A 23,594-nucleotide genomic window follows, 5' to 3' on the forward strand; every position below is an offset into this window, starting at 1 on the left:
AGACGGGTCATGTACAATATGTACAACGGCCTAGAGGGCAATAATAAGAGTGGACGAACAAAAGCGAAGTGCTCGTATTAAAAAGAGTGTAAGACAAGAAGTAGCTTTTCACCTCTACTGTTCAATCTGCACATAGAGGATGCAATTATGGAAATAAAATAAAGGTTCAGGTGTGGAATTGAAATTCAAGGTGAAAGTTTATCGATGATACGATTCGCTGATGACATTGCTATCCTGAGTGAAAGTGAAGAAGAATTACATGATCTGCTGAGCGGAATGAAGAGTCTAATGAGTAAAGATTAAGGATTGAGAGAAAATCGAAGAAAGACGAAGGTAATGAGAAGTAGTAGAAATATGAACAGCGAAAAACGTAACATCAGGATTGATGGTTACGAAGTAGATGAAGTTAAGGAATTTTGCTATGTAATCAGCAAAATAACCAACGACGGATGTGGCAAGGAGGACATCAAAAGCAGACTAGCAGTGGCAAAAAGAGCATTCCTGACCAAGATAAGTCTACTAATATCATATATCGGCCTTAATATGGAGAAGAAATTTCTGATAATGTACGTCTGGAGTACAGCATTGTGTGGTAGTGAAACATGGACTATGGGAAAACTGGAACAGAAGAGAATTGAAGTATTTGAGATGTGATGTTACAGACGAATGTTGAAAATTAGGTGGACTGATAACGTAAGGAATGAGGAGGTTCTGTGCAGAATCGGAGAGGAAAGGAAAATGTCGAAAACACTGATAAGGAGAAGGGACAGGATGATAGGACATTTCTTAGGACATGAGGGAACGACTGCCATGGTACTAGAGGGACCTGTAGAGGGATAAACTGTACAGGAAGACAGAGATTGGAATTCATGCAACAAATAATAGAGGACGGCACACAGTTTTAATCTGCCAGGAAGTTTCATATCATTAAACACTCCGCTGCCTGGAACCGCGCGATCGCTACTGTCGCAGGTTCGAATCCTGCCTCGGGCATGGATGTGTGTGATGTCCTTAGGTTAGTTAGGTTTAAGTAGTTCTAAGTTCTAGGGGACTGATGACCTTAGAAGTTAAGTCCCATAGTGCTGAGAGCCATTTGAACCATTTGAACCACTCCGCTGCAGAGGATGTAGGCTGCAAGTGCTACTTTGAGACGAAGAGGTTAGCATAGGAGAGAAATTCGTGGCGGGCCGCATCAAACCAGTCAGAAGACTGATGACCAAAAAAGAAACATCTACCCCTTCCAGACAAAAATGGGTCTTAACAGATGGACAGACAAATAAAAAAAACAAAAAATTACTTGTGATATAATTAAAATTAAAATTTTTCGAATTTTTTCCTCTATTTCTACTGCGTACCTTGTTTCTTGCCAGATTTGACTTGGGACATTAAATTTTGTGCCCCGCCAAGTGGATATAGACCTTAGTTAGTGACATGAATTTGAACTTTCTACTTCTACGTTCCTGAGGAAAAAGCGCCTGAACAGTAATAGAGACACACAGTCAAAGTGATCTAGTACTGCTTCCGATTTTACCCGATGTGGTACGGAACCCTAAAAACGTACGTAAGACGCGTCAGGAAGTCTGTACCTACGTCCTTTTTGTGTATCGAACCACCCAGCGATCATTAGCTGCCGGCCGGAGTGGCCGAGCGGTTAAAGGCGCTACAGTCTGGAACCGCACGACCGCTGCGGTCGCGGGTTCGAATCCTGCCTCGGGCATGGATGTGTGTGATGTCCTTTGGTTAGAGTTAGGTTTAAGTAGTTCTAAGTTCTAGGGGACTTATGATCGCAGCAGTTGAGTCCCATAGTGCTCAGAGCCATTTTTTTTATCATTAGCTTTAAACACGTGGATCAGTTTTCCGAATGTAAAATTCTACGCAGCCATCAATCATATAACCATTAGAATTTGAGCCATTTGTTTGAAATTTATTAACGTGAAGCTTCAGGCAATAAATGTATTCGTTTTGGCTGTATTTGAAACGCTTTTAAGAATATTGTCGATGTGTTCACATTATTAGCCCACTCTAAAACGTAAGGTATTTTCCCTTGGCCTTATTGAGTAGCTTAGTTCACAGCACATGTTGCATAGTAGGCGCTTCTCTTCTTACATTTTAGATAGCGGAAAGCATACCTTATCCCGAAACTGCTCTTAGCCTTTTGTAGACCGATTTATACTTTTTATGAACAGGTAATACGTGATATTGTGAAACAGTGTGTATGACAACTTTTTTGTTCTGTTCGATATGTCTGCCTAATATAAGATTTCCAAAATTTCCAAGTTTGTTTTTGACCGAACACAAAAAATTCCTCAGTTTTGCTGGTGTCCGGAAAACACACTTCATGTCGCGTCTCTTGAGGATTCTTTCTGTTCTTAAAGACGTGCCATCAAAATACCACAAGAACGCCGTTACATGGAACTAAATGCATAGCTTATCTCCCTATCAGAACATCTGTTTTGTTTGAACACCGTCAGTAGTTGTTGTAGCTCACCAGGCAGACTTTCGGTGTATGAGACCACATGTGCTCGATGTACCAAAGAGCGTAAGACATTACCGCTTTGTCAGAATGATAACAGATTGTGGCCTGCAAGTATAACTCTGTATGTGTGTGTGTTGGCTTGTAGTAGACCCTATGTCCTACTCTATCGTCGACTTTTCTTCTAGCCATGACACCCAGAACTGGTAAGATGCCACCTTTTTCCATTTCCTTGGTGTACTGTATATTCGGATGGATCGAGTTCAGACTCTGGAGTAACATGGGCAAAGTGTCTATTCCGTGCGACCACTCCAAAAATATACCGTCTACACACCGCTAGATTTGGCGACTGCAGTGCTTTTTCCACAAAGTCTTCCCTAAAATAATTGGCCACCATGGGGGACACAGGACTTACTATAGCGACACTGACCACTTGGTCAAAATGCTGGTTGTCTAATAAGAAATCAGTTGAGGTTAGCATATATTTTAAGACTGCCATAATGTCTTTTCTGACTTGCTGCTGGGAATCTGCAATGAGTCCTGCAGAGGTAGTTTCGTCAATAAAGTTACAACGTCAAAGCTGACCAAAAGATCAGATGGTTGCAGCTTAAAATAGAGGCGCTGCTGTACGATCCTGATTATGGCAGACTAAGAGAGGATCCGACTGGCAAGATTCAGTGGAAAACATCAAATTTTCTGAAGATGCGTTCTGTTCCAACTAAATTTATCAAGGACCTGCTCCAATAGGGTGCAGTTTCCCCCAAGATTGTACGGCCAGCCAAAGATACATAAGGCTATGTTCCCTCTTCGCCCAATAGTAGCAGTATTGGAGCCCATACCTATTTCCTCACTAAACATCTCACTTTGCTGTTGGGTCCTCTCGTAGGCAAATGTGACCATTATATCTAGACGCCTGAAGACATGTAATCTACAACAGCCTAACCAAACTACCTCTGCAGGACACATTGGAGCTTATCAGCTGCAAGTTTGAGAAAGACATTGTGGCATTGTTCAAACATGTGCTTACCTCAAGTTATTTCTTATTCGGTAACCGTATTTTGAACAAGTGGACGGTGTCGCCAAGGGAAGCCCCTTGTCTCCCATGGTGGCCGACTATTTTATGGAAAATTTTGAGGTAAGGGCTCTGCAGTCGACAAATATCCCACCTTCATACTTCTGGCAGTATACAGATGCTACATTCGTGGTGTGGCCCCACGGAACAGACACGTTGCCGACGTTTCTCCATAGTTTGAACTCGCTCCATCAGAATGTACAGTTTAGCTTGGAAGTAAAAAATACGGCATTTTATCATTCCAGGATTTCACAACAGAAATGTCCACGTACACTGACCAGCTCACACAGAGTTTGTGCAGGGTAGAAGGTGTAGTCATCCTGCACAATGCGGTAATGTTATACACTATTTGGTGCGTAGACAACATGTGGTCTCATATACCGACAGTCTGCCCGGTGACCTTCAACAGCAAAGAACGATGTTCAAACAAAACAGCTATTCCGATAGACAGACTCGTTATGAATTCCGTTCGGTGCAGGTTCAAAAGAAGGGACGTAAATGAAGATTCGGAGACACTCACTGCAAAGGTGTTCTTGCCATATTTTGGCGGCTTGTCTTCAAGAAGAGAAAGAAGCCTCAAGAGACACGATATCAAGTGTGTTTTCTGGCCACCAGCAAAATTGAGGAATTTTTTGTGTTCGGTGAAAGACGATCGTGACCTTATGAAATGTGGTGTATATAAGATCACAAGCAAATTGGGGAAATCTTATTTTGGCCAGACATGTCGAACCGTGCACGAACAACGTCGTCTTACATGCTGGTGTCTGGAGGCTGGGTGTGGAGCACTGCCTAGACACGTGGCAATACATGCTTTACGAGAACACTGAAGTTTTATCCTCGGCATCATCTTTCTGAACCTGTGCTTTTACGTATCCCTAAGGCGGACAATCCTATCAACAGGAATGCAGGTTTTCAATTAAGCGCCGGCTGGAATCCAGCACTGGCTGCCATTAAATCAAAGCAGTGAAACGAGAACTTCCGACAATGACTCGATGCAGCGCACTGATGAGATTTATTGGAGCTTTTAACAGCAGGAGCGTCTGGCAGCAAAGGCATTGCCCACAGTGCACGCACGAAAGGCCTTTCTACGGCTCCCGGCAGAGCGCCATTGCGAGTGTCGTCCCCTGCACGCACACTGCCTGCTCCTTGCGCTACATTTCGACGCCGCCGTGTGCCTAACATCAGTGACGTCTTGCACAACTGACAACAGCAGCTGTAAACACCTGAAGATGTCGACAAGTACTGTGTGATTTCCACTTGTGATCCAACGGCGAACCTGACAAGGGTATTTGCTACAGATCCGTCGGGAAAGCCCAATCAGATCAGTTATGTAAACATAGAATTATTCCGTGGGGCACTCCTGACGATATCCCTGTCTCTCATGAACACTCGCTGTCAACTACAAAGTACTGGTTCCATTATTACAGAAGTCTTCGACCCATTTACATATCTGGAAACATATTTCGCATACTCACGACTTAATCAACAGTCTGCGGTGGGTTACCATATCAAATGCTTTCCGGATATCTAGGCTTATAGAATCTGCTTATTACACATTACCCATAGTTGGCAGGTTACTGTGTGAGAAGCTGAGTTTCGCATGAGCAGTGCTTTCCAAATCCATGCTGGTTTGTAGACAGAAAATGTACTGGATCTAGAAAATTTATTGTATTCCAACTGAGAAAATGTTCAAGAATTCTGCAGCATATCGATCGGCTGTTTTGTATATTCTTTCCTTTACCCTGCTTATTGGCAGTAGATTCCTGCGCCTCTATGCAATCGCTTGGGCACCTGTGACCTTCCACCTTGGTTGTACGTAGTAGTCATCTGCGCCTTTCTGCAGTCGCTTGGATTTTTGTAAGGAACGAGAGATTCGCAGTAGATGCGACCTAGGTAATTGGCCATTACCTTTGAGCATTCTCCGTAAAATCGAATTGCTATTCCATTCGAACGTGACGACTTACTTGTTTTCAACACTTTCACTTGGTTCTCTACGTAATTAATGTATGTTACAATACCCTCCGTACGGATATCTATGCGACAGTCAAAAGAGGGTACGACTGTATGATTCTCCTGTGCGAATGAGTTCTTAAACGCAAAATTTAGAACTTCAGTTTTCCTTTTGCTGTCCTCTATTGCCACAAGAGATTGGTTGACGAGAGAATGGGTAGAAGCCTTCGGCACGCGTAGTGATCTTCCGTAAGATAGGAATTTTCTCGGGTTCTCAATATTTCTCTGATGTATGACGGTGCAAGTTATTGTATCTTCGACATAGATCTTTATAAAAAAAAAGAATTTCTACCATCTTTTGCCTGGCACCATTTCCGATTCTTTTTTGAACCGACCGAGCGCGGGTGCAGCAGTGGGTAGGACACTGTATTCGCATTCAGCTGGACGACGGTTCAGACCCGCGTCCGACCACACCGATTCATGTTTTCCGTGATTGCTCTGAATCGCTCCCAGGGATGGTTCCTTCAGCAGGGAACGGTCGAAATCCTTTCACATTCCTCAAAGCTATTCAAGCTTGTGTTCCGTCTCAAACGACCTCGCTGTCGACGGGACGTTAAACCCTAGTCTTCATTTCCTCCTTTTTAAACCGAGAGTGTGTCTCTGCCTCCTTAGCGTTTTCCGAATTTTGTTATTGAACCACGGTGGGTGTTTTCCATCCTTAATCCGCTTGCTCTGCACATACTTCTCCATGCACGATTTACAATCCTCTTAAACTTGCCATCTCTTCTTGTGTTACCAGAGTATTCGCTTTTACCACCTGAAATACATTGCAAAACACAATTAGTCTCTCACCTCTTCCTACTACAGAGCTCATATTTTCCGATGTTATGTCTTCTATTTCGCCGACCGCTGTGGCCGAGAGGTTCTAGGCGCTTCAGTCCGGAACCGCGCGACCGCTACGGTTGCAGGTTCGACTCCTGGCTCGGGCATGGATGTGTGTGATGTCCTTAGGTTAGTTAGGTTTAAGTAGTTCTAAGTTCTAGGGGACTGATGACCTCAGATGTTAAGTCCCATAGTGCTCAGAGCCATTTGAACCATTTTTTTCTTCTATTTCTTCCCGTACTGCTTCTGTTGATATTACCCTATATTTGTCTGACCATAAATCGATATATTCTTTCCATTTCACTTCACTGACACCCGCTGTACATAGACGGAGCTTTTCTATTCCGCTTTTATGATTTTCTATCTTCTCCACTACATTTAGACTTCTGAAACTCCACGTTCCGACTCGTAGAATGATGACATTTTCTTAGTTACTTAATCTTTCTTCATGAACAGCTTCCCCTTTATAATCTCCTCCCGGAGATCCGAATGAATGACCAACGTTTGTTTGGCAATGTAGAGATCATCATGAAATGTTTCCAATTACAGGCCACATATCCTGTGTGCCTCTAATGCAGAGATTTCCACTGCCTTTTCCGTCTTGATCCTGTTGATCGCCGCTGATTCTGCCACATTTAAGGGGGCAGTTTGCCAGAGGGTGACCTAAACTTTAGCCCGCTCCTCCGCCCGCTTTGACAAGTCCGTTGGCAGTACGAGGGTGCCTCCTTATGCCGGGTATTTCAGACCGGCATTGTCATGATTTTTCATTAAAAATGTTTGCAGTGGCTAGACTCGAGCACTCGACCTAGGATGTTACGGATACTGAAAAAAGACGCTACCCTGGATCACAGTATGTTGTGTAATTTGTTTCGCCGGCTGTACATTGCTAAGAGTGCACGGGTTCTGTCCGCCACCGCGTTTGACGCCACGGAAGCTCCGAAGATGGACGAATCTTCATGTGGATGGAAGATAGTTGTCATTGTTCTTATAAATCCGTACACCTCAGTTAACCTTAATAAAGAACCTTAGTAAATCTGAGCTTTGTGATTTTTTCCCATATCTGATTAAGGCATACAACTCTGGTTCAACTTAATCATTGTTCGTCATTCAAAAATTTTATGAATTTCATCACGTCGACTTTCTAATGTTTGTGCAGTAGAAGCGGTACTGGAATGTCCTCCAATAGGCAGTGAAGGGGAGGACGTCCAGCGGATCATTAAACGGTGCTGTACCGGCTAAAGGCGAGAACCACCCGCTACGTGTTTCTCTCAGTCGTTCTCTCCTACGCTATATGGCGGTCCTTCCTCCAAGCTGGCAGAGTTACGGCTGGCGTTGGTGTCAGCGACAGTAATCAGAACACATGGCACGCGGTGGCCAGCGACTCTGAAGCCGAGTGGTCCGTCCGGAGAAGGTCTGCCGCAAAAGGCACGCTCCCTTGTAGTACACCACTAATTACGCCACGGCCACGAAATGCAGACTTACAACTTTCACCTTGTGCGCTTGGATTCGTGAGTTCCCATCAGAAAGGTCACAGTTCGTAGTAACCGACGGAAAGTCAACGACTAAAATAGGAGAAATATCTGGTGCTCACCAAGAAAGTGTTATAGGTCCTCTGCTGTTCCTGAGCTGCATAAACGAGATAGGAGACAATCTGAGCAGCCCTTTTAGGTTGTTTTCAGATGATACGGTCTTGTAAAGTTATCAGATGAGCAAACCCAATTGGAAAATGATATAGACAAGATGGGGGTATGATGCGAAAAGTGGCAGTTGACTCTAAACAATGAAAGTTGTGGAGTCGTCCACATGATCACTGAAAGAAATCCGCTAAATTTTGGTTAGACGTCATCACATAAATCTAAGGGCTGTAAATTCAACTGAATACTTGTGGATTACAGTTGCGAGTAACTGAAGTTGGAACGATCACATAGACTGTGTTATGGTTTAAGGAAACCAAAGACTCCGATTTCTTTGCAGAACACGTAGCAGCAGATCTACTAAACAGTCTGCTTACACCACTGTTGTCCATCCTCTTGTGGTGTATTACTGTGCGGTGCGGGACCCGCATCAGGTGTGACTGGTGGAGGACATTGAAGAGGTTCAAAGAAGGGCAGATCGTTTTGTATGATCATGAAATCACACCTGTATTGGGATGGCAATCATTAAAACGACGGCCCTTTTTGTTGCGCCGTGATCTTTTCGTGAAATTTCACTCACCAACTTTCTCCTTCGATTTCGAAAATATTCTGTTGACGTCCAACTACGAAGGGAGAAATGATCATCATAATAAAATAAAACAGAGCTCGCACAGAAAGATTTAAGTGCTCGTTTTTACCTCACGCCGTGTTATAGTCGAACGGGAGAGAAGTGCCTTGAAGGTGGTTTGGCGAACCCTCTGCCAGGACTTATTTGTGATTTGCAGAGCAATCATGTAGGTGCAGATTTAGGTGTAGACGCTGGGAAAGGCTCCTGTGTTCAAGAAACTATAACTGTCGTCGGAATATTTGTATTGTCATTTTTGTACTCCAGGGTTACGAATTTGCCGTTCACATTACGTCCGCGAATTTATTTCTCTTTAACAGGAAATACATATAACACGGCTTATGAATCATTCAGATAACTGCAGAGACCGGGGGTATTGCTCCGTTACATTTACAATATTACACTCACATTTTCTCCGCAATATGAAGGCCTAACTGTGGCATTTAAACACTTGAAATTCATTTTAAACGTTTTAAGCTGTACAACTATCATAACAGTCTTCATACAGTGATTGACAGTTATTGACTTTGCTTTATAACTTAGATATTGAAAGAAATCATTTCTGTACTCTACGTATAAAGATTATTGTTCATTCTTGCTGCCTTTTTCATCTTGACTTACATGTTGTTTTAGTAATTATTCTGAAGATGGCTTAATGCAGCTCTCCGCTGTAACTGACCCCGTGCAGATATTTTTGTATCTGAGTACTTAAGACATCCCACATCCATCTGTGTCTGCTTACTGCATACAAATCTTGGCCATGCTCTACAACTTTCACCCCCCCACTTTTCGCCCATTACGGCATTATGTATTCCTTTACGCCCAAGGAAGCGAGCAATCACATTTAGTTAAATGGGCCTAAAAATATAGTTAAGGCTTGTAGAAGCATTCTTTCAGCTGCCACTGTATCATGTACAAAAATAACCTATCTTCTTCAACTCAATATTTTATTTACTTTTACCTAATACGTTTCTCCTGTTCATGCTAGGCAATGAAGTTGCACTGGTTTTTGTGTTCTTTTCACGTATCTAAGTGTTGTCCTGTTCATAAAAATCTTTAAGCCTCAAATCCGTTCAGTAACTGTTTATTTTTTACTACCTCAAGATCACAGGACCGAATCGGAGAAGTTCTTCGCTCTAGTTCTGGGTGTTTATGTTGTTTTAATCATTTAATAACTTTTCTGCAGAAAGATCCGCAATTCGCGAAGTGGCGTAAAACAGAAAGACATGCACCAGGCGTCCGTACAACTCCAGACCGGGTCTCTCGGCCCGTAATGTCATACGATCTTTACATTTCAGTTCAAGTGTAACACCATATTTCAAAAGCTTCTCTTCTTGTCTGTATTGATTATCACATTACAGTTCCGAACTTGAAACCCTCGATTCTTTAAAGAATCCAACTCCCTGGTATCAAACAGCTTTAAACGTGTGATTGCTTTACGAAGGAGAGAGTGTAAATAATTTCACATTAAGCTTATAAGCGAGAAATACTTCAAGTTTTTTGGAAGTCGGTAATTGCTCTCATTATGAATATAGTCCGGAAATTTGCGCACCGTCAATTACGCTGCATCAGGACAAACACACGATTTCTAACTGCAATACCTGTAGGACTTTTTTTACATTTTAGTAACAGATATAATTCTTAATGAGTAGATTACGACAGCATTTTCAAATTTTTAATTCGGTCAATAAGTTTGCAAAATATTGAAAATCAAATTTTTGTTGCCCTTGAAGCCGTCACGTACAACTGTAATCGGCTTCTGGGACAGCGGTTTGGTGATATACGTAAGGATAAAATACAAATACTTTCATAAAAGACTTCGTAACACATACATTTATGCTACGTAGGCCTCCGCCGGTGCTAAGATGATTATAATTTTTCTGGGTGTTGTACAATGTCATTCTATAAAATACTTGAATTATAAACTATAAAAGCAACGTTTCGATCGTATTAAAACGTCCTTCCTGAGGGCAATACTGCTCTGAGGAAGGCCCTTACAACACAGCCGAATAGTCGCTTTTGTAGTTCATAGTTAAAATTTTTCATATAATGACGCATTATGGCACCCAGAAGAATTTGAATTATCGTACGTTCGATGGTAATTTATTTTCCCTTTTCCAGGTAAACGTTACCAATTTCTCAGTTGCTTTGCTACCAAATAGCTAACCTAGCCTACTACAGTCAGCATTCTATTTCCTAGCGCATTTCCTTTAGTTTCACCTCACTTCATTACACTATATTGTACTGTACTTAGCCGGCCGGAGTGGCCGAGCGGTTCTAGGCGCTACAGTTTGGAACCGCGGGACCGCTACGGTCGCAGGTTCGTATCCTGCCTCGGGCATGGATGTGTGTGATGTCCTTAGGTTAGTTAGGTTTAAGTAGTTCTAAGTTCTAGGGGACTGACGACCTCAGAAGTTAAGTCCCATAGTGCTCAGAGCCATTTTGTACTGTACTTGTTTTACCTTTACTCCTGTTAATTTTATAGCCATTTTCAAGACACTTTCCATTCTGTTCAACTAATATTGCAAGCCACTTGCCGTCTCTGACACTTATGGTGTCATCAGGACGCAGAAGTATTTATTTCTTCTCTCTGAATCTCAGTTTCTTTCTGATACATCACGAGTGTGATTGGGAGGTAGGGAGTAAAATGAGCTGAGGGTTTACTTGACATAGTTCCAAATTATCATTTACTAGTAAACATATTACCACCATAATACATTTGGTGGTAAGAGCGATTTTACAACCATCCATTACCCCGCAATTTGCCAGAAATTTGCGTTAGGGTGACACCGACGAATAAGTTAAGCAAATCTTTCATCTTGCCAGTCACACAAAAAGAATTTACAACAGACCTTTTAAAAATATTCTTCGACACATATTAAAACATACATAACAAACATACGAAATTATTTCACAGATCACAAAGGCTTCTTATGGTTCTAGTGCAACGAGCACTCCAAACCTTAACGTAGTCGATCAATTACCCAACAAACACCTGGTGGCCATGAAATTAAACTTTGACTCACTCCTGCTCTCTCATATACATGGATACATGGTACAATCTGTACGCTCGGACGGCGTTAGCAAAGCACAAAACAATAAAACGGGACTGCTTCCGTAAATCTAGAAACACCACATTTGTTTTCATGACTTAAAGACGGTAGGGAACGGACAAAGAAAATATTGTCAGCATAAACAAACCCCACATTTGTGCTACATCCAAATACACTGATATACATAATTAGCTTAACTAGACACGAATTCACAGTAGAAGGGAAGTAATGTGAAGCAATGCTTGATGCAAACGTGAACATGACGAGACCACTGACTAGGACAATGCTGTAATAGCACAATGCGTCCCAAGCAGTGTTATTCAAAACCGAACAACGCACAGACTGGTAAACAACGTGGCTTAAACACTGTTAACCCACACGCTAGAAACACATCACACTGCTGTACCAGCGCACAGGAGTAAACAGAACAGACACATAGCGTCTACGAGAAGGGAAACTCTTTGAACAACAATAAACAGACCATTAATACACTCTGGGAATCACAGACGTGGTGGATATTTGTCCTCTTGCAGCCACAGACGCAAATCCTACTGAAACCGAGTAGTTATAATTAATGCTCAGCTACCCACCTAAGTCCAGTGCAGGTCCCGGTTATCGTATTTCAGTGGAACTTGCTAGATGTGGTAATTAATAGCGCGGAACCGATTTGTGCAGGACAACAGATTAGTTCCATTTGTGGCCACCTGTTGCGTATCTGGCGCTGTGCACTCTTTGTAGGATGGTATGACATCCAAGCTGCCGTTTGACAAGCCGTAGCGTTAGTGAACAGTACGCTTATCGATAAAAAACAGCGTGATCCATTAGTGAAATTGTTTTATGTGAACGGCGCAATGGAGCGTTGGAGGAGTACTGCTCACTTAAAGGACTGAGGAGAGACCCAATGTAATTATTTGATTTATAGAAAATGATAACGAAATTTGAAAACATGGGTGAGCTTGATGTGGCATCTGGAAGAGAAAAGCGTCCTATCCAGGTGGAATTTATTAACGAGATTACACTAACATACATACACTACTGGCCATTAAAATTACTACTCCAAGAAGAAATGTAGATGATAAACGGGTATTGATTGGACAAATATATTATATTAGAACTGACATGTGATTACATTTTCACGCAATTTGGGTGCATAGATCCTGAGAAATCAGTACCCAGAACAACCAACTCTGGCCGTAACAACGGCCTTGATACGATTCGGAATTGAGTCAAACAGATCTTGGATGGCGTGTACAGGTACAGCTGCCCATGCAGCTTCAACACGATACCAGAGTTCATCAGGAGTAGTGACTGGCGTATTGTGACGAGCCAGTTGCTCGGCCACCATTGGCCAGACGTTTTCAATTGGTGAGAGATCTGGAGAATGTGCTGGCCATGCTGGCCAGGGAGCAGTCGAACATTTTCTGTATCCAGAAAGGCCCGTAAAGGACCTGCAACATGCGGTCGTGCATTATCATGCTGAAATGTAGGGTTTCGCAGGGATCGAATGAACGGTAGAGCCACGGGTCGTAACACATCAGAAATGTAACGTCCACTGTTCAAAGTGCCGTCAATGTGAACAGGAGGTGACCGAGATGTGTAACCAATGGCACCCCATACCATCACGCCGGGTGATACGCCAGTATGGCGATGACGAATACACACTTCCAATGTGCGTTCACCGCGATGTCGCCAAACACGAATGCGACCATTATGATGCTGTAAACAGAACCTGGATTCATCATAAAAAATGATATTTTGCCATTCGTGCACCCAGGTTCGTCGTTGAGTACACCATGGTAGGCGCTCCTGTCTTTGATGCAGCGTCAACGGTAACCGCAGCTATGGTCTCCGAGCTGATAGTCCATGCTGCTGCAAGCGTCATCGAACTGTTCGTGCAGATGGTTGTCTTGCAAACGTCCCCATCTGTTGACTCAGGGATCGAGACGTGGCTGCACGATCCGTTACAGCCATGCGGATAACATGCCTGTCATCTCGACTGCTAGTGATACGAGGCCGTTGGGATCCAGCACGGCGTTCCTTATCACCCTCCTGAACCCACAGATTCCATATTCTACTAACAGTCATTGGATCTCGACCAACGCGAGCAGCAATGTCACGATACGATAAACCGCAATCGCGATAGGCTACAATCCGACCTTTAGCAAAGTCGGAAACTTGATGGTACGCATTTCTCCTCCTTACACGAGGCATCGCCACAACGTTTCACCAGGCAACGCCGGTCAACTGCCGTTTGTGTATGAGAAATTGGTTGGTAACTTTCCTCATGTCAGCACGTTGTAGGTGTCGCCACGGGCGCCAACCTTGTGTGAATGCTCTGAAAAGCTAATCATTTGCATATCACAGCATCTTCTTCCTGTCGGTTAAATTTCGCGTCTGTAGTACGTCATCTTCGTGCTGTAGCAATTTTAATGGGCAGTAGTGTATATAATGAACTAGACACGAATGCACAGTAGAAGGGAAGTAATGTGAAGCAATGTGATGTAGTGATCGCACAGTATCACCAGAATTGCTCGTTCTATGGTCAACAGTACGCAAAATTTGCTGTCTATTTTACAGAGGGACCGTACAAGATGTAGACGGTGCAGCATATGAAACCTCACGAGCCACAGACACAGCAACGCTCTGAATTTGCTCTTCGGTTTCTGTCACTGGTGGAAGTTGATGACAAATGGCCGGACAATACTCAGTAGAGTGACGAGGCACACTTTACACTACAGAGAGCATTGAATACAAAGGACTACCTAATTTGAGGTAATGTTAAACCGGGTGTTGTGCATGAACAGCCATTGTACTCGCCCTATATGACTGCGTGGTATGGATTCACATTCACCTTCATTCTCAATCCATTCTTCTTCGAAGAGAATACGCCCATAGGGTCCGTCAGGTGTAGCGTAACATCTGCACATTGTAGAGATCTCCTTGTACAACACGTAAATCCTGCTTTGCAAAAGCCCAGCCGTGTGGAGATCACCGTTTTCATGAAAGATGGGGCAAGTACCTCATGTCGCTAGCCCAGTGAAACATCTGCTTGATAACTACGTACGTGATAATTTTCATTTCGGCTGTAGCCAAAGTCATGGTAATTTTTTTGAATGATGCTGCCGCCATTTGATGCAATATTTTTTATTTTATTGTTCTACGATCCAAATTTCGGTCTTGGCTCATTTTGAAGTATGTCTTTTGACATGCAAATACGTTTTGGTGCTTGCAAATGGCCTAAGGTCAAAAGCTGAATCGTATAGCAAAGAAACAAAAATTATTAGTCAAATGGCGGCAGCATCATTAAAAAAATCCATGAATGTATTATCTGCAGAGGTTTTCCTGATGCATGGGCGGTAAGATCACCTGATCTGCATCCATTTGATTTTCGACTCTGGGGGTATCTAAAAGAATAGTTTTACCAGAGAGATGTTCGGTCTCCACATGACCTGAAGGCCAGTATAGAGGAACAAGTTGTTGATATTCCACTGCAGCTGCAGCGAGCCACTGTTGATAACGTCGTTATATCTATGAAGCATCTTCTTGACGCCTCTGGTGCTGACACAGAATAAACTGCATAAGAGGCAGTTAATAATGAAATTAACATAATGGCATTCTCAACTGTATGATCTTTTCTCCCCACGTTCCGTTCCTAATCCATTACATATGGAGACATTTCTATACGTCTTCCTTGCATTCACAGTGTCAGATTTTCACCAGGTGGCCAGAAATGAAAGTTTTTTTTCTGTGTAAGTGCATTAGCATATCTACCTAGTTTCGCTGACATACCATAGTTACAACCTGCACTAACCCTCCGTCAGTGTCTGCACTTTAATTACAACCACCCGCTATGTTTTGGTCCCTCCGCCCGAATGTGACAAGTGTAGCATGAACAGGAACAGCATACGTCGAACACGGCAGCGCGAAAATGGCAGGTGATAGCCTGCGCTCTTTTCTTGTAATTCCGCAGCATTTGTCTGGGCATCGTCACAGTACACAGCAGCGTAAAAGGACAGGCACACAGCCTGCATTCGGTGCCGGTATGTGCGCGTCATCCATACGGACCTCGTGCAGCAAACATGGCGGCGAGCAAAAGACTGACTGACGAACTGTACCCGTTGCCAGAGGCTCGACTCTGCCGCCATGAGGCAGCGGTCACACTTCGGCGGCTCCGTACATACAAAACACAACACGACCTACCGTAAATCCATGCGGACGCGAAACAAACGATTATTCGCTTTTTGTAGTTGACATTTGTGAACATTTTTCGGAATATAGTCTACAGAAACAAAGATAAATCAAAAAGACACTCCACGAAGATCAGTTTAGTCCCAGAAAAGTAAGGGTGCAACTGAAAAAGTTATGATATGGTGTGTATAGAACTTTTGTATCCCACTTCTTTGAGCATTGACCTGGGTAATAACGAAAGAACGTCTTATAAGCAGACAGGTGGTGAAATGTGGCTTAGCGGAGCTCTTATAACATTCGGACCTATTGCACATAATTCAGCATCGACATGCTTGTGGGAAAAGATATTACTATGTTGCCCCTCTTACTCTTTCGTAAGAGACAAGTTGGGATGTCGGGTACAGTCTCAGGTACGATCGCGATGTCTTCAGGTTAACAGTGAAGTTTTCAATTACAGTATTTTATTTCCTTTCTTTTAACAAGGATAAATGGTTCAACACATCTTTATATTAGAATTCATAACATTCGCCATAAACATCAGCTGGTTCCCTAATACACGATGGTTTAGATCTAATGGAACATTAATCTAAGACGACGGGAAATGAGCTCTAAGCCGAAGAACTGACGTATTCGTTTGTGATAAAAGAAGAGTATTTTAGTCTCCCGCATTTCTTGCACATACGCTTAGAAATCATGTCATAATGTCGTTCACTGTTCGCTACGGAAATTCAGTGGTGACAGAGTGGATAGAGAACACTGCTTTGATAGTTGGATGGGGGCGGAAGGGAGGGGGGGGGAGGGGGTTGGGTGGAACCTGTAGTCCAAATAAACTCTTAAAAATTCTGAAAAGTCACTGTCATGCCGTAATTCTAGCACGATATAGGTACTCGTTGTGCCCAATACCCACAGCTCCCTGCGCTGCATCAGGGCAATGACGAATTGCATAGGAAACACCAACATATACTGCTTACTTGAGCAAGCACAGGAACTCATTACAACTCATTACCGAAAGGAAATCGGCCTGAGTTCTTCCACATGCAAGACTGACCAATTTGACAAAAGTTGCAATGAAGGGTCTCAGACAATAATTAGAGATTACCCACTTGTAGACGGTTTCTGTGATGATCTTCCCAAGCACACCAAAATACTGTCAGAAAAGCTATTAGTAACACTAAAGAGTTCCCTATCATAACAAGACAGAAATAAAAGGATATAAAAACGATAAATTACAAAACTGGCATTCTGATACGTTCCTCCCAATACCAGACAGGTTTGGTGCGGAAGGCACGTCTGTCAGCAAACCGAACACTGAAAGGAATACTAGAAAGCGACTTCGGCTACCAAAATTGCTCCACTTTTATAAAAAAGGGCAGGAGAGAGATTCGTTGAATTTGAAATGTTCAACCACTTCTCTCGCACCAGGTTCAGATTTTTCATCCGTATCATGGCCTGTTACCCTTTCTCTGTCGTGTCTAAAACGTCGGTAGCTACAGCACGGTTTCTCTGTTTAAAAAGCGGAGGGGAGAGATCGTTGAGTTTCGAATGCCCAACCAACTCCCTCGCCCCGTGCTCAGCTGCTTCCTTCTACATCCCATTTCTTTTTTTATTTTGTGATTTAACACTCACGCCATTTTTCAGCAGAAACACTCATGCAATACAGGACGAAGGAAAAATGGAATCCACTAGGTGTGAGTCAAAGAAAGCTATTAGCTTGGTACACCTTTTCTCTAGAGGTTCTGTGCAATCATTCCCTGGGAAAAACTAGAATGGTACACTCGATAAAGGCGCAACAAACAAGATGTGCAAGTGACAAAAGATGTAGTTTCATGAAAGAACCCGTGGACTTAAGCTGAAACGTGTCCGTAACGCTGCGTATCGCTTGGTGACGAGAGGACTGGGTGACACAAATAAATTTTAAATACAATTTATTACAATGACAATGTCAGAAAAAGCTTGAAAGAATAAGTTTCAATTCGGGACGATTTACTTGCTAGACTGGTCAAGGAAATCAGATATCATTTCTTTCCGAAACACAAACCTTAAACAACTTGAAATGCATACAGTAGCAAGAGATCCAGTTAACACTTTAAATCTTGTTATTGATCACATGAGCCTTCTCTTAAAAACAAACAGAATTATGCTTCACTGCAATCAATACCAAGAAAAATGTTCAACAACGGACAAGCGTTCGAAACGCGAGTTAGCAACACACGTAAAGTAATTATCAGTCACTTCAAAAGGCAAATTGAACTAATACAAACATCATAGCAACAATTTCAAAACTTTGGAATTACTTTAAATAAGGACTCTACAGACAAAAGTTAAATAGCAAACGCACGTGAGCAAAGAAGCGGTTACATGAAATGCTTTGAATTAAATACGTATCAATTTCTTTAGCAAAGTGAGCTACAACCAAACAAACGGCACGGCAAGGCAGTAAATAAGAAAAGGAAAGCGCCCACCCTCTTCGTCGTCTTAACATGGGGCCTACAGTACCTTAAGTTACCCAGCCAAGAAGGATAACATTTCCCGTTAACACACTTTGAAAGGGAGCTAAATTTACGCACCCAATTGCACAAGTTATTCAGATTAGCAGTCCATACAGGTGAAGCACAAGCCGGAGTGCATTACAGAATTGTTTTAGATATCACAAAAAACATAATAATTACAAAAATCAGAAATACACTTTAAGGAAGGCGGAGCTACACCATATAGAAATTTAAAAGTCTGGAGCGTCCTTGTATGGCCTAAAACCAAATTAACTCTAGTCAGCGACGCGAGGAGGAGAATGCAAGCATCTTCAATTAAAGCCACTGAAAAGATCAAAAGAAAGAAGAATCTTGCCCCAAGACCACAACGTGCTACGCAACGAACTAAACCTTAGGGAAAGTTTTGAAACCTTCTCACCCGTAATAAGTGTCCGACAAGCTGCTAGAGGTCACAGGCTGACTTCGGTATAAGAGGAGCTTTCCCCCAGTGGTAGAACTCCTTCTCTGCTAGCTGCTGCCGACAACGACACCGTTACGGCTATAAACATCAGGTGGCATGCTCCGCTCATCCGGCCCCACTCTCATCTGCTCAAGTCCCCACGGCCACACGCCCCGTGTGCACCAGGAGGGTCTTCGGCGACGAACCGAGGACCCAGAATACGAAACCACTCGAGTCAACACGGAGCAAGATTGTGACCAACTTCCGACTCTGTTCCTCAGCAAACCTCGCTGTCCGACAGCCGAACCTCAAGGGAGCGTGGCTCATTGCCACGTGGCGTCTCAGACCGCCAGCCACGACTTCTGGCCAAAGATGAATACACTTGCGAGCGCGACGCTACTCATCGTTTCGCTACATCGCTAAATGTCAGGTTGTATAGTTTATGAGAAAAAAAGCGATGATGACAGATTTATTAAAATAGTACTTAATGATCGAGGACTCCTATAAAAATGCGTCCAAACAAATATACAACCAATAATCAATCTTACAAAGATTTTATGTCATTTATTAACAAAATAGGTAAGACACGAACGGTATGTGGATCGCACTCCTCCCAGATGCGTCTAGCCTTTTAACTACTGTGACACATTGTCCAGTCACTGATGCTGTTAAACGTAACTGCTCTGGGTGAACGGAGAAACCTTAAGTCACACTGACAGCTAATGAACAGAATATTCGTAAATTATAGAACGCTCCGCTGTACTGCTACGCGGAAAATCGATTCTTAGTTTTCGTGTATGACAGTTGCGCCATTCTTCTGGGAGATGCAGCTTCGATCACAAAAGCTGTTGTTTTTTCATTAGACAGACAGACAGTACCTATACGGACATTGCACCTAGCCCGACAGAAACAGGCACTTTTACAGGGGCAAAACGACAGCACATGTCCGTCCCACCTGCTGAGAAGCCGCCCCTTCCAGCTAAATCCATTATCTTCCTACTACAAATGTTCAAATGTGTGTGAAATCTTATGGGACTTAACTGCTAAGGTTATCAGTCCCTAAGCTTACACACTACTTAACCTAAATTATTCTAAGGACAAACACACACACCCATGCCCGAGGGAGGACTCGAACCTCCGCCGGGACCAGCCGCACAGTATCTTCCTAATACCACACACCATAACCTGCCCTCGTAGGGGTTTCCTTTGTATCAAGGAGTACGTTGCGTCGGTAAAGGGGTTATTTCTGGTGAGGCGCATACAGTGTGCGTACAGGCATAGTCTGTCTGTAACCTGAAGAGCGAGCAGCGTTTGTGGTGTGGGAAATTGCCTTTCCCGGAAGAAAGCCACAGCTGCCGTGCGGGATGACTAAGAACCAATTTCGCGTCTAGCAGTACAGGGCATCGTGCATTGATTCACATAGACTCTGCGCGCACGCGTTTCCTGCATTGATGATACACTACTTGGCAACTGCTGAGGAAAAACTGACACTTGCTAAGGGACAACTGCCATTCACTATGGAAGAACCGACAATTGCTACCATCACCCGACCAATAACACTAAAAGTAATTTTTAGGATGGAACGTGTTAGTGACAGTTCATCCAATACGATGTTTGATGAAGGAAGTTGAGGAACTGATTAGTGCAAGCTTCCTTGCGGTACGGCAACATGCCTGCAAGACATCAGTTCAGTGCTTACGATCGCGGACGAGCAGTTGGAGGGCTCGAAGCCAGTTAAATGTCACTATTGTGGCCGCAAGAATGGGTGTGTCCAAAAGCGTCGTCTCTTGATTAAAAAAGGTCTCTGAAGGTGTAAATATTTTGCGGAATTATGCCATCTGACCGTTAGGGTATCTATACGTAGTGTAGTGCCAAAAAAGTGCAGATAGCTCACTCCTAGCCAGATCGCTGCACACCTTGCAACCACTCCCGGTATTTACACATATGTGAGACGGAACCACATCACGACGATTAATATCAGGTTGATTTGTGTGCTCGGAATCCTATTAGATGCACCCAGTTCAACGTCGAGGGAGAATTCGTTGGTGAAGGGAGCATATCGGTTGGAGTCAGCAACGGCGGTCCGGTGTGATGTGCTCTGACGAATCCAGCTTCACTGTAGCAAGTGTGGAGAGAGGGGAACACGTTACATATCACAGATTGTTCATGAACGTTAACGGTATGGCCTAGGCGTTGAGGTGTGGGCAGGCATTGCTCACAATGACTGAACACGTTTGCACATCTTGGCGCGAGATACTGTTGCAGCACCGCGGTATTGCAGGAAGATTATTCTGGATCGAGTCGTCTGTTTAGGGATGTGGTAGGTCCCGATTTTCTGTTAACGACGACAAAGTCCACCCGCACAGGACCTCTGAGGTGTCGCACACAAAGGGAAGTCAAGATGTTGAACGTATGGAATGGCCTACTTACTACTGAACTAATACCCGTCATCGAAGCATGAAAGACCTGTAAAACACCATGAGAAAGGAGTGGGACAATATCCCCCAAGAATTCCTCAACAGTTTGGCAACCAGTATGAGCAACTGGTGCAAAATGTGCTTTAGTGCCCGAGGACGGAATATTCCTTACTGAGAGCCCGATGTCATGATCTGTGTGTGATTCCTGTCCAACAATGTCTGTGTTCGGTATCAATTGTCAAGAAAGGTATTGTCACGTAATTTGAAGTTGGAGGGGGAGAAGGGAAAGGAACTCATGTCAGCATACACTGGTGCAAAATGTGCTTTAGTGCCTGAGGACGGAATATTCCTTACTGAGAACCCGATGTCATGACTTGTGTGCGATTCCTGTCCAACAATGTCTCTGTTCGGTAGCAATTGTCAAGAAATATAATGTTACGTAAATTGGAGGGGGCAGAAAGGGAAGGAACTCATGATGTCAGCTGCATTGGAAATTTTCACGGAGTAAGGGGCGCCGAGTGAAATTGTATGCCAGACCGATATTCGAACCCAGAATCTCCTGTTTACTAGACAGCTGCGTCAAACACTGCGCCACTCGGACACAGTATTTATCGCAACTGTGCAGACTCTCGGCCCCTCGGCCGACCCACACTCTCACCTAATGTCACCTATACGCAGCCCCCGTTCAGGTCCTCCATGCTCACTGCTTTGAGATTCCTGTAGGAGGTCGACCGTAACGCGCATTTGCACTGAAGGTGTTGGATTCACAGGCGTTACTAATTTCTGTGTTCCGTACGCTGTTTAAGCACTGAGCGGATGATAAACACTTATCGAGCGTGTCTGCGCACTGTATCGACACTGATATAAGGGTTTGCTCTGGAAGGGTCGGTATAGCGTTGTGAAGAAGCCTGTAGTTGCTTCGTGTAACGTAGTAGCTTTGTAGACAGAGTGGGGACTCGCCTGCCCGCTCTCGAGTCTGCAGGAAGAGTACCGTGTAACTGGATGAGAGGGGGCAGGCTCGTCACACTTGTCGCTCCAGATAATCCAGTGGCGACAGCCGCGAGCCCCGCTAATCCCGAAGCCGGCTCGCCTACCACAGGGTTCCGCCAGCGGGCCTTCATAATTCACCGCGCGGGCACTGAATAATCGACGTCGTCTCGCGCTGCGGCGAACTGAAGGATACGCTAAGTTCCTGAGGCTCCATCCCCCTCACAGGTCACCGTCGCTTTGACACGACGCAGAGTAAGGAACCGCGGTTCTACAGCAAGCTTTCCGGTTAAAGAACATCTCGCTTGAGTTAGCCGATTTTATACGTGCGTCGAAGGCTATAAGTATAAACCTGAACTGCACTGTATTCGTGTAATATACACGTTATAAAATAAAATGAGTATTACACTTTGACTCACAACAGTAACGGTAGAAAGATCTTGGAGACCAATATGTTAGTGAACGGCTTTATTGTTCGCAGCAAATACGGTGCTACACATCAACAGCAAATTGTGTGTCATTGTTACTGCACGGCCTTATTGCTCTTTTACGGTGCTTAATATCTATAATACAATAGTGTTTCAAGGATGTTCTCGCATTTATGCAATTGACGAAGATCAAAAGGAGCGCAAATTTTCTCTCCGGATTTTCAAGAAAACTATAACATAAAGGTAGACATTTCTTCTGAACATGTCGTAGGATTCTGTTTGCAAGGTTTCGACTCTTATGTCTGATTTGTACATGTTCGTTACTGTACAACCATTTAATTTAATGATTCTGACAAATGTGTAAAATTTCACATGTGGTGGCATATAAAAACAGCACGTTGTTGTAGTTATCTTTGTTAATCATAGTTGCTACATGAATGGAATTGGAAATGTTGTAACTGCAGAATTTATAAAATAACGGTCTCTCGAAAGTATCATAAACTTACCTCAGCCTTCGATATACTGAGATAAAACATTTTTCTCTTTTACTGAGTGGATGCATTTTGTATCTACTACGTCCTTTTTTTTAAAATAATTTGAAGCGTATTTTACATTGTACTTTATTATTTAAACTTTATTATGATTGCAAGAAGCATTCTGTCATAGTTTTGGACGTTATTTATAGTGTGTGGCGTGTAAAGATAAATTAAATTACATTTTTTATTCCAAATTATTGCAAGTACAGTATTTTAGAATCAAAATTTAATTTAAATGTTACAGTGTGGTGTTATTCCATTTCTTTTGTCGCCAAAGAGAAAATTTAATTTGAAACAGCGACAACAGTTAGGAACAATTTTTGTAAACTACACGGATTACCTTTGAGGCTGATCGTTGCAAACGCATTCACTTTTTTTCGTCACATTCCTGATTGACAGATGAAGCATTTTCCTCGTTGCC

The 23,594-nt window shown here is 43.3% G+C and overlaps 1 protein-coding gene across 1 annotated transcript in view; it reads left to right on the forward strand.

Annotated features, from left to right (window-relative positions):
• The first annotated feature begins 15,768 nt into the window (after positions 1-15,768).
• LOC124788848 (octopamine receptor beta-1R-like) overlaps positions 15,769-23,594 on the forward strand; it is a 76,300-nt gene continuing 68,474 nt past the window's right edge. The window contains exon 1 of the mRNA XM_047256132.1: positions 15,769-15,890. Coding sequence (XP_047112088.1) covers positions 15,769-15,890 — 122 coding nt within the window. The remainder of the gene's footprint in view (positions 15,891-23,594) is intronic.

Source organism: Schistocerca piceifrons, chromosome 3 (genome assembly GCF_021461385.2).
Source record: "Schistocerca piceifrons isolate TAMUIC-IGC-003096 chromosome 3, iqSchPice1.1, whole genome shotgun sequence".
NCBI lineage: Eukaryota > Metazoa > Arthropoda > Insecta > Orthoptera > Acrididae > Schistocerca > Schistocerca piceifrons.